We start from the raw sequence: 12,378 nt of genomic DNA on the forward strand, positions 1-12,378 counted from the left end.
GAGAGAAAGCCTCATAATTTTTTGCTGGGCAGCAGGAACGTGCTGGTGAATTAACCATGCCCTCAATTCTATAGGGAATGGTAAGTAATTTATGCCCTAAGGAGCAGGGGGCTGCTGCATGCAGCGAGGAGAAGGAACAGGGCTGTGCGTTCAGATCACATTCAATGGGGGCTGTCAGATCTCTTCCATCTAAACCCCTTCATCACACTATTATTTACCAAGCCCTGTTTGTGCTTGGGGGGTTTACAAATGGAAAGAGAAGAGGTCCAAACCCTGCAGTGCTCACTCCATGGCAGCAGGATCACCAAACCCAGCAGGGCTGGAGGTGCCCGGAACTCCCTCCATCAGACAGAGGCACAAGGGGCTGCACAGATCCTGGGTCTCAGGGGATGGAGGCTGCGGGGACTCCAGGACCTCGGGGAATGAGTGGGGTCACTGCACAGATGCACATGCAGGGCAGAGAGATTGATCTAGGCACAAAGCCAGCGAGGCAGAGGACAGCTGTTGGGAAAATCTGGGCAGCAACAGGAGTCAAGGGGAACAGGGGTGAAGGAGGATGAAGTTTGAAGGTCAGGATTCAAGAGCTTTCTGGTCTCACAGGTGCTGACAGAAGCAGAGCTTTGCATTCACCAAGCTCTACACAACAGTCCTGGTGGCAGCCACAGCCCAGGTGCTGATGGAGGGAGCAGCAACCTGCTCCATGCAGTCCCCAGCAAGGGCCTGGCTCCCTGCAGAGGCCCTGGGAGAGCCTTGAGCCTGTTTGGGGCAGCTGCCTCCGTGGTTAAAGCCAGGAGGAGGCTGTGGGTCTGCATGCAGGGCAGAAGGGATGTCTCCCACCCCACAGGTTTGAGCAATACCACTGCAGTCTTTCAGAAACACCTTTAGTTATCCCCTCTGGGTAGTCATCTGAGAGGGTCTGCTGCCCTGTGGGCTGTATTTCCAATGAGTGACTGGTCTTGGCAGCTCAGGGACACTAACACAGCCACCTGGGGTCAGCCAAGCCCCAAATGTCTATAGGTAACACCCTTCACCTCAGTTTCTGTTGCTGCTGTCTGCTGGGACAAAGGTAGGAATTGCAAAACATGATGATTTTTTAAAACTTTCAAGCCCAAAGGTAGGAATTGCAAAACATGATGATTTTTTAAAACTTTCAAGCCAAAGGAAAGCTGCAACTACATGCAAATGGAGGAGGTCCACTAGCCTGCTGCTGAGGACTGAGTCCTGCCCTCTGGCATTTCCCCAGGGACTGCTCTCAGAGCTGGCACACAGGAGCTGAGCAGGGAGACTCTGAACTGAAAGTTCAAGATAATCTCTCCAGAACTGAAAATCCAAAGCTTTGCCATAGCTTCACATCCTCCACAGAGCCAGTATGGGGGGCCAGTCCACAGAGGTCAGGAATTACGTGTCTCCTCCAGGCAAAATACATGTGCTACAGATGTCCCAGGCCAACAGCAACTGGATTGTGCCCACATATAAACCCATTTCCACCTTAACCAGCAACAGGACTCAAACAGGAGCCACCAGAGCTGACAAATACCAGGCCTAACACACAGAGCTGGTCTCTGCTGGAGGCTGGTGTGCCCAATGTGTTATGCAGGAAGGAATGTGCAGGACAGAGTGACTATTACTGACACTGGGTTAGTGCATGAGAAGCAAAGTACTAACTTAACTCCTTTATTTCTGCAAATTCCCCAGATTAGATCAGACTGAAAAGTCAATCTGTCTTTTAATACGCTTTGTTTCATACCATCTGAGGTATAACAGTAGCACTCAGAAGGAAATGGCTCTAGAGATAAGTGAAATTTAGTCTTTACATCCTTTTAAAAGCTCTCAGGGGCAAAGGCCACAAGTGGGGAGATGCCCAACAGAAGCATCTAATCAGGGTGGACACTGAGCTGCTTGTAGTACAGCTCCATCTGCTTAGATTTCTTTTTTAAGAGTGTTAAACCACAGAGAAAGCTGTGTATTTACAGCTCTGGAAGCAGCTGCTGTGTCTCAGGACCCCACCGTGCCGGGTGCTAGCTGTGAATGTGCAGGTACCAGCTCTGGGATGCCGAGGAGTGGTGTGATGTTGCTGCAGCAGCGGGGTCGGCTGCAGGATGCTCAGGCACCAGCAAGCTCCTGCTGCTGTGAGGAGCAGGTTTGCACCAAGATAATGAATTAATTTCACAGGAACAAGCTCAGGTCCTGCCAGCACAGCACACACAGGGAGCCCGCGCTCGGCGCCGCTCACCCTGATGAGCATTGACATGCTCATCTGCTTTGTGCCAGACTTCCCTGCCCTTCCCACACATGCTGGTTTTCCCAATGCTGGGGCCACCGCCCGCACCAACCCAGAGCCCCACATGGAGCTCCCAATGCACCTGAGCAACCTGTGGGTATGTCTGAGGTCAATGCTGGACAGAAACCCACTCTGAGGCTCCCTGTGCCTGAGGCAAGGGAGATGAGTCCCAGCTCTGCTCCTGCCAGAGGGCAGGTGCATGGAGCAGAGAGGTGCTGGCACCATCTCTCTAGGCTGCTCTTGGACCCTCAACGACCCCCTTGGCTTTCACCTGGCTGTGCTCAGGGAAGCCACGTCGCAGACCTTCTGTCAAAAACCGATGCATGGCACTTCCCTTCCCAAACTGAAGCCTGGCTCCCAGTTGGCCCCTGAGATGTAGGGCTTTTCCTACATCTCAATACCAAATCCATGCTTTGACCTTTCTATCCCTTCCCTTCCCAAGGGGAGAGGTACCACACTGCTGCCAGGGCTGGTCCCATTCTCACACATCCCTGTGCTCATCTCTCTTTGCTTTCATGAGCTTTACCTGGTGTCCAGAGCTGAGGGTGCTTGGGAGATTCAGGGGGCTGCAGAGCCCTGAGGGAGAGCTGATCCCTCAGGGTTCCCAGAGGCTAGGACAGGGAAAGGGAGCAAAAGAAAAACAGAAACTTCTGGAGGCTGAAGAATTTCTTGGTCAGAGATGAGTCTCCCTTTGCTTTAACTGGGCTGGATAAACTAAGTCTCTCTGCACTTTTTCTCACCCCCGGCAAGAGGAACTTGCTGGCTGACATGGCTTGGGCAGGGGCAGGCACACATGGCCTGACAGCGTGCCTGCACGAAGGGGAGCAACAGGCTGAGCCTGGCCCTGCCCTCCTTCTGCACAGCTTAAAATGTGGCATCAACCATGTAGGAAATGATGATGGGGCTGACTGTGGAGCTTGTGGGTGCCCAGAACCCTCTGTGTCACTCCCGTCTACCATGGCACCGGCTGCTGCCCATGCCCCTGTGCTCGGCTCCCAGCCAGTGTGGGTGGCCTGCAAGCAAGATCAGCCCTCCTCTCCAGGCTGCCTCTGGGAGACATCTGAGCTGGGACGCTTTTGGTGGCACGAGCAGGCTCTGGGGCTGTGGCAGCAGAGCCCCTGCCCCGTGGCTGCACCTCGGCACGGGCTCAAAGCACCCCAGCCATCCGGAAACGGGGAACGGGGGACTTGAAAGGTCCCTGGTCACAAGGATCTTTGGCAAAGCCACTGAAGTGCCCAAAGTGTAATGCGAACACAAGCAGCTACTGAGGGTTTAATCTTTGTTTTAGTGCCTTTTTTTTTTTTTTTTTAAAGAGTAAGCTTAAATAGGGACTGGAAAAAGCCTTCACTCAGCAGGGAAGGAAGAAAGCTTCCCAAACAGAAGCTCTGTGGAGTCTCAGTTTCCATTTAGAAACCATTAAGGCCAGCATGTTCATACTTGAAAGTTAGACATCCTGTTCCAGGCTCAGCCCTCTAAAATAAGTGACCCAATTTGCAGAGGTGCTGGGCTTCAGTAGCTTCCCTCTGACCTGGCGGTACCACATAAAATTGACTTGATTCCTTTTTTCACAGGAAGAGTTGTTATTCTCTGAAAGAGCCAAATGCTTTTATCTTCCTCTCAGCAAAATACATATGTATAGGGGGAAAAAAGAGTGAACAAGGGACAGTGATTATATAAAGATTTCTTTGGCTCCTGGAATTCAAATATCCTGTTCTCTTCAGTAAGTTCCAGCGCACACCTAGTTAACAAGTATTAAGAAACATGTTTCTGTGGGAAAAAAACAAACCAAGATCCACTAGCAGAGCTTCAATCTAAATTCCAGTTAATACAAAGGTGACAAGAAGGTATCTAAGGCCTGGTCTGGTGTGCTCTGAAGCGCCACATGTTCCCAAAAATAATTACACCCTCTGAGCAGTTCTTCAGCAAGCCCCATCCAAGTGAGCTCTGCAGACTAAACTGTGAAGTTCATTTCAGATTCAGGTATTCTGAACTTGTTAAACGCTGTATTAAAAGTTTTCATCTCCAAGTCCCTGATACACGCTCATAGCATATTGCTGGATTTGCAACGAGGGCCCTTGAGGGCTCCCTACATCATCCCATCTTTACATGTGTTAAAACCAGCTGCGAGCATTAACACAGCCCACTGCACCCACAGCGCTGGCACAACCTCACAGCAAGGGCTACACCCATTCCTGAATCACAACTGCAGTGCTGAGCCACAGGCGCGCTGTCCCTCCTGCCATCACCTGGGGTTTGGGGCAGTAGGCAGAGCCCCCCACACCCCAACCACACGGAGGTCCTCGTGCCCCAGCACAGACCAGTGCAGGAGCTGCTGTCCCCTGGGACCCAGAGACCAGGGTCCCCTTGGAGAGCATCCTGCACGGAGCTGTGCGCAGCGGGTGCCCGGCACACAGCCACAGCCCTGATTACGGCCTGATTAGTCTTAATGACTTCCTCCCTCTAAATGAGCATTCACAGCTATGGAAGGAGCGGAAGCTTCTCTCCTCCCTTAATAGCACACGACGTGCTGAGGGGCTTACCCGAACACGGCAACCCTCCAGGGACAGTGACAGTTTTTGCTTCACTTCCACCTCTCACCCTCCTCCACATCCAGGGACTGGACCTCTGGTATGGCCATCCCCTGGGTTTCCCTCTCATACAACCCCCCATGGGACCCTCCACCCTTGAGTACACCCTGAGGATGGCCAGCAGATCCCAGCTCAATCCCTGGCACTGGCCAGGACTGGGCTCAGGCAGGTCCCAATCGTGTAATGCCCAAAATCATGGTGGAAGAGCCAGGTAGAAAGTGCAGCCATGGAGGCACGGGACATCCCTTCAGCAGGGATGACAGCAGATGCTACTATGGTGGAAGCTGAAGGCCTTCCAGCCACCGCCAGGTTCTTCATGAGGAGAACTTCCTCTATGTCACAGACATCCCTGCTGAAACCTGCCCGTGCTCGGCCCTGGATGCCTCACCAATCCACTCCCTGCCTCTTTCTCCTCCTCCTTCTCCAGCAGTGTGGCAGGGCCACATCCTCCCATTTTTGGCAAGTACCTTCCTCTTCTTCCACATGTTGCATTGATGGGGTATCTCCCACCTATGTGGCTTCAGATGCTGCCTTTGCAGCAGCAGCAGCTACATCTCTACTACAGCCAGTTCGAACAGCAGCTCCAACACCTCTCCCTGTGATGTTCCGGGGGTCCCTCCAGCAGCTCAACACCCCAAAACCAGCAGCAGGGTGCAGCTCTAGGGCTGTGGTCTGTGCATCCGGGCTGGCTGGCAGGCAGCAGTTGGTAATCCAGCTGGAGAGGAGCTAAGCTCAGTCCTTCAACTCACTTCTCTAATTCCAATGTTATCCCTCGCTGTATTAACAGGATAGGCAACAAGAAAAGTGCACAGCCCCTGTCCAAGGGATTCATATGCTCAAAGAAAGGTGGAAAAGTCTTACAGGTGAATAAATAAACTAAGGAGACAAATGTCCTCAGCTGTCCACTCCTAAATGAACTCGATATGTTTTGTGAAGGAGCACTGAGAACATCTGACCTTCCTCAGCCCAGCCCAGGGCGGCAGCAGGACATGGGATGCTCCAGGATGGGTGAGGGGAACAGGCTCACTCATCATCTGTGTGTTAAAGCATAAGTTTCCCCAGGAGAGGCACAGGGAAGGGGGATGACCTTATAAAGCATTATCCAGGCCTTGATTCCAGCTGGGGGGGAGGACAGGAACATCAAGACCATCACAAACATCAGCTGCTTCCCAGGTCCGTGGGGCAAGGGGCCGAGGGTGGGTGCGAGGCTGGGTTTGGGGGAAGGAGAGCAGCTCAGTACCTGGTTATAGCAACTCAACTGGGTGATGACGGCAGGATCACCAGATGGAGATGCCCAAGAAACAAGCTGAGAGGTGAAATCAGATGGAGGGGGATATATTAGGAACAGACACGCAGATTTACACATCGTCAGTGAGGAGGTGACAAACAGGTCTTTGGAAGGGGAATCAAACTCTCACGAGGGAGTGGAGTGTGATGAGAAGTGTTGGAGAGGGAAGACTCTCTGGGACTCCGGCTGGCGGGAGGATGTGCTAGAAGAGATTCTGGAGGTGGAAGGAGGACAGGGGGACCACCAGTGACCACAGAGCAGAGGCTGAGGAGGTGGATGGGGTTGGGATCAGACGAGCACTGTGTTCAGCAACGGAGCCAGACGCGAAGGGCAAGTTTCACTACAGTTGCATCTACATTTAGGTTGCCAAAAATACCTTTCACAGATTGGCTGTCTTTAATTAAAAGGATGTCTCCTGTGCTCCTGGCACGATACAGAACTCATCCTGCCATGCGGGGCTCTGTGTGGAAGCTCTGCGGGGTGGCTTTCCCGTGGGACAGCTCTTCTTTTCCTGCATCCTCCCGTGTCCTGCCAGTGCAGGGCAGCTCAGGCAGCGGTGCTCCCCTGAAATGCCCCTCCACAGTGCAGGCACAGAGCAAAGAAGGAAAACTTCACCCCCTTCCTGTTTTGGCTTCTCTCCTTCCCTCCAAACACGGAGAACGCCTTCCTCCTCTCTCCTCCTCCACGTTTCAGTGCAAAGATTTAGCTAATTTCTTCTATGAATAGCACGGGAGTAGCCATAGCAACATCACCCTGCCAACCTCACCACCTCCACTGCCTCCGTGTCCCCGGCACCCTGTTCCTCTCACCCTCCCTCGCACCTCCCCAGGGAACATCTGGGGCTTCAGCCATTTCCCACAAAACAACCTGCATTTGGCTTCCCGCCTGCCCTCTTGGTGCTCTCCCTCTGTTCTTCCAGCTATACCTGCTCGTCACTCAGAATCCAAGCCTGAACCCCCATGGCTTCTCCAAGGCTCTTTCCCCTCTGCCACCCAGGTCCCAAGAGACAAGAGACTCAAATCCAACAGCACCCAAGGGCTCAGAGAGGGCTGGTGCTCCCGCCAAGATGTGCTGCCCTGTGCCCACCTACTGCTGGTAATTTCCCAGGGCACGGGAGGAACATAACAAGCAATGTTTGTGCATCGAAACCCACCAGTGAACATCAGTGAAACACTCCCTGCCAAAGACAGGCAGGGAAGACCTGTCCCACTCCTCCACCTGCCTGGCCATGGAGCACCTCTGCCAGGGGTGGGGGCCACACAAGCCTGGCACGCTCTGGGCACTTGGAGGTGGTAAGAGACTCATTGTAATGCTGCTCTAACTCCCCTCTGCATCCTCCTGACCCCCCAAGAGGGAGAAAGGGACCACAGAGAGAGGGGGCAGCAGGACTTCACATTTCTGGCCAAGACGGGCCAGCAAACCTGGGGCAGCCCTGGGGGCAGAGGGGACTTCCCAGTCACATGCCAGGGAACTGCACTGCCCCTGGCCCCTTCCTCAGACACCCCAAATGCACATGAATACGCTGGTGAGACCCTTGGGATTCTCATGGGGGGCCTCATTCTGGTCACTATGCCCAGCACCAGGGACCTTGGAGTGAACTAAGACATAGAGCTGGACATTCCCTGAGGAAGGGAAAAGCATTGGTCACTTCCAGGCCCTCAGCACACAGAGCAGTGCCAGAGAAGGGGCTTGGGCATGGCCAGGCAGCTGAGCACCCCTCTCCTGAGAGGCTGTGGGCGTTCGCTGTGTGAGAGGAGTGGTTTGAGCAGCCTGCTCCTCTAGTGCTGTGCATCAGGGATGCTTCCCTGGATCACGCTGCCATTCCTCCCCCAAAGCCAGGAGTCCTCCTGTCACCCTAGTCTGGCAGGGGAGGAATTGAGTCCCCCACCAGCAAGCAAGGGGGGACAAGGAGGGCACAGGGCCAACGAGAGGGATGGTGATGGAAACAGTGGAGGACAGCAATGACATCAAGCACAGGGACCGGGAACTAATGAACAAGGAACATGGATAGATAAGGGAGAAGAAATGGAAGAGATCTCAGAGGGGAGAAGAAAAGCAAAGCAAAAAAAAGAGAAACATAGAGCTCAGAGATTTCCCCCCTCCCTCTGGTGGGGATTAGGGGTTCTCAGTTACTGGCATTGCCTAAGCAAGCTAATTTGTGTCCTAGAGAAGAGGAGAGGCAGGAGGAGAGAACAGAAGGGGCACTGGAAGTGGGAGGAGGTGCAGGTTGACGTTGTGACCACGCCGTGTGTTGGGCAGCACGTGTGGGCTCGTCTCATGTGCCGCGGAGCTGACAGAGGGTCTGTGAGTGTGCCATGATGTCAGAGAACATACACCACCATATGCAACCGGGACCACGCTTCTGAGGTTGGAGCACCAGCATGCGCCTCTCCTCTGATCGTGTGAAGAAGCAAGGGGAGAAAAAAAGGCTTAAATGACTGGTGGGGAAGCTCCTCAGGAGGTGAACAAATCCCTCTTTCCCAGGAAAGCCTCCTGGCCCGCGCACCCCTTCCCACCTTGGCTGCTGGAAGTGCTTCCAGGGACAGGGAGCTCATTTAAAGGGGCAGCCCTGAAAAATGGCAGCCCTGCCTCTAGCCGAGGCTCTCCTGGACACAGCGGCTGCCTGTGGAGAGATCGCTTTGCATCCGCAACATCCAGCCAAATCTACCCAGAGATCAACATCTCCCGGCCTCCCAGAGACAAACCCGCTTGCCTGGGCACAAGCCATGCCTAGACGTTTCCGTGCCACCACCTTTTGTCCCTCTGCCCACCACTGGACTGGGAAGAACATGGATTCCTCATGGCTCAGGCACTTTGCACCCTTGGATCAGAAGCAGAGCGTTGCTGAGGTATTTGCTGCAAAGCTTTACTCACTGCATACATTTGCTCCACACCAGGGAGCAACGCTGCCTGCTCTGATACAGGCAGTGCACATACCACACACGTCATATTCTACATGCAGACCCTGCTAAGCTCACATAGCCTCAAACACTGGCATCCTCTGTTGCTTGTGATGCCGTGAAGAGCTTTTGATTTTTTTTTAATTTTTTTTTTCATGTTCAGAAAGGCTAAGGCAGAGCAGAGAATCCCAACGCGGACTTCCCGAGCAGCCCAAGCTCCATGGCAGCACCACAAAGAGACAATGATTTCTCTTCCACCATTGCAAAAACATGAAAGGCTCCCCTGCCCAGGCTGCCACGGCAGCAATGCAGCTGGCATCACTTCCTTCTCACACTGCTTGCAATCGCCTTACCAGGAATCCTGGGCCGGACCTTTCATGCAAGCAGGAGTAGAAAGGAGTGAGCAAACCTGCTTCAATTCTCTGCTCCTACCCAGCTCCCCGAGCTTGCTGCTCTGGATGGAGGGAAGGAAAGAGATAGCGAAGGAAAGATGGAAGAATGCTTGCCAGGAATCAGCAGGCGAGAGAGAGCTGAGGCTGATTTTGATGCAAAGAGTGGCAGAGAAAGAGATAGAAAGTAGGACCAGGCTGATAGGAAGGTGGCTGGGCTTTTGGGTGCCTTCTGTAAATATCATCTGAGCCATCAGCTTTTAATCTAATTATTTCAACCAGAGCTACAGACTGAGACAGTAATGAAGAAAAAGCAGAGGAAGGGAAGAAGAGGGTTGTGTTTGCCGAGGAGAGAGGAGGAGAGAATTCCCATTGATTCCCGTGTGTCTGCCTGCTACAGCATCTTGAAATAATAATTAGAAGGATCAATAAGAAATCATGTGAGGTTTGAAGATAATGAATGAAAGAGGCAGAAGAAGCAAACTGAAATGCCTTTCTCTCAAGCAGGGTAAATTGTTTTTCAGGCAGGGTCTAGCCTCCATTTTAATGCTTATCAAACAGATCCAACCATTTTCTAAGCTGGCTTGTGGGTTCAGAACAAGACTGGTCCCTCCATTTAGGGGAGAAAGAGAGACATAGCCTGAGAATGGGTCCTGGAGAACACTAATAAAACGAATGTGTGTGGGAAGAAATGGAGGCAGTGAAATGGGGCAGAATGCACACAGCACGCCAGCGACCAGAGCAGGGTTACGTAATAATCTCGGGGAGCAGGGACGTAGCAGCAGAGCGAGGAAACCACAACTCAGTGGAGAGTGGGTGACAGTTTGGGAGCGCTGGCAAGCAACGCTGCGAACCCACGAGGCTGCCCAGCGGGCAGCACGCACCATGCCTGCTAAACACAGTATGACGGGATGCCCTTCATGCTGCCAGGGCTTCAGGCAACGGCACCGCAAGCGGCACGGACCTCAGGTGGGGCGTCCAAAATACATCATGCCCGACGCCCACCTTTCGCCAAGCAAGATCCATCTGGCCCAGCTCGGCCCTGGGGAGGCTGCTCCAGTGCTGAGCTCCTGTGCCGGGCAGGACCGCGGCAGCCAGCCCGAGCAGCGGCAACACCAACCCGACCGACTCCGACGCCAGCCCGAGAAACGGTGGCCAACCGCAACAACGCCGGCACCCAGCCCCGGCAGTGCCAGCATCCAGCCCCGGCAGTGCCAGCATCCAGCCCCGGCAGTGCCAGCATCCGCCCGCGACGCCCCGGCGGTGATGCTGCGCCCTGCCGCGAACCCGCCACGGACCCCGGGTTACCCCGACAGCCGCTCGCCCCGTCCCGTCCCTCACCGGGGAGCCGCTGCCCGGGGCTGGCCCGTACCTGCTCGTACCAGTCGCGGCTCGAACACGTGCACTCGGGCCACCAGCCCGGGCCGCTCCCGTTCACCTTGGTCGCGCTCTTCCCCGGCGGCGGCGGCGGCGGTTTCAGCGCGGAGGGGTCGCGGGCGGGGGGCCCCAGCTTGGCCTTGCCGCGGGCGGCGGGCGCAGCCCCCCCGGGCGCGGGCAGGGTCTGCGAGCCGTACCCGCCGTACCCGTATTGCTCGTGCTGCCACTCGCCGTACGAGGGGGGCTCCATGCGCCGCAGGGCCGCCATCCGCGTTACCTCGTAGCACTCGGGGCACTTGCAGCAGTGGTGGTGCTTGTGCATCGCTGCCCTCACACCATAGAGCCGGCTGGGAGGGAGGGAGGGAGGCGGTGCGGAGGGGCGGAGGGAGGTAGGGAGGGAGGGATGCTCAGGGGGCGGCAGCGGCCCCCGCCCCGCGCAAGGCGCGCCCGCCGCCTCTTCGCCCGCTCGGCGCCCCCGGCCCCGCGGGAGGAGAAGGAGGAGAAGGAGGAGAAGGAGGAGGAGGAAGGGAGGGGGATGGTGTTACAGCGCGGCGATCTCCGCGGGGGCGCGCCGCGGCATCGTCCCCAACGCCGCTCAGTCGCGGGGCCGCAGCTCCGACCCGCTGCGCTGCATGGGGCGGCTCAGCGCGGTCCGGTTCAGCCCGGCCCGGCCCGGCTTGGCTCGGCTTGGTGCGGGAGCGCGGCACCTGCGGCGGCGCGGAGCATCCCTCGCCCCCCCGCCCCCGCAGCGGCCAATCCGCGCCGGCGGAACCTCCGCGCCCCGCCCCGGCGGCGGGGGAGCCGCTCCCCGCGCTCGCCCCGCGCACCGGGCAGTCCCCGAGCCGCCCCCGCGCCATCCAGGAGGGACAGAGATGCTCCGCTGCGCTGCCTCGGGCATCACCTTGCGCCTGCACCTCAGCCCGTACCCCCCGCGCCGGGCAGCCCTCGCCGTTCTTCCTCCAGCCTGGCCGCCCTGCCAGCTTTGTGGTTGACACCCAAGAGGGGTTCAGTTCGCCTCAGCTGTGGTCTGCACTGAAGTATGAAATAATTTTTCCAGTCCTGAACTGGTCTCAGCATCTCTTGTTGCGTCTCCATGTGAGTTCTCACCCTGCTTTGCTAGGAATGTTACTAGCACCCTGGGGATGCTGGCATTGCCCCTGGAGCCACAGGTGTATTGGGGATGTAGAAACACTGAGGGCCTTTGCTGGACCTTCCACATACTGTCATCAGGGGATGGTAAAAGCAGAGCAGAAATGCCTGCTGGTGCAGCAGGGCAAGGGTGCTGCTCCCAGTGCAGCTCAGGCAGTCCTTCACCTCTTGCACAGAAGTGCAGGACTGGAAGAAGTTCAGAAGAGAGTCACACAGAAAAATTGAAGGGGAGAAAAAAATCCATTACAAAAAGCAACACCTGACCACCTGAACCCAGCCTCCTAATGCTTAACAGTTGTAATAAACATGAGATGGGTGAAAAACTATTCAAAGCAATGGTACATAAATATGTAGAAGAGCAATGAAATGTGCACAACAGGGCTCCTGCAGGGTATGGGTAACAGAC

At 55.5% G+C, this 12,378-nt stretch overlaps 1 protein-coding gene across 6 annotated transcripts in view; it reads right to left on the reverse strand.

Annotated features, from left to right (window-relative positions):
* The window catches only part of DLG3 (discs large MAGUK scaffold protein 3), a 57,499-nt gene extending 46,053 nt beyond the window's left edge, over positions 1-11,446 (reverse strand). For 3 of the 6 annotated variants that reach the window (XM_027690452.1, XM_027690451.1, XM_027690450.1), the window contains exon 1: positions 10,819-11,446. In XM_027690452.1, the coding sequence (XP_027546253.1) occupies positions 10,819-11,145 (327 nt within the window). In that variant the 5' untranslated portion in view covers positions 11,146-11,446. The remainder of the gene's footprint in view (positions 1-10,818) is intronic. The other 3 variants (XM_027690449.1, XM_027690447.1, XM_027690448.1) reach the window with 2 other exon arrangements.
* Positions 11,447-12,378: the final 932 nt, after the last annotated feature.

The sequence above is a fragment of the Neopelma chrysocephalum genome, unplaced genomic scaffold (assembly GCF_003984885.1).
Source record: "Neopelma chrysocephalum unplaced genomic scaffold, ASM398488v2 Primary Assembly neopelma1_81, whole genome shotgun sequence".
NCBI lineage: Eukaryota > Metazoa > Chordata > Aves > Passeriformes > Pipridae > Neopelma > Neopelma chrysocephalum.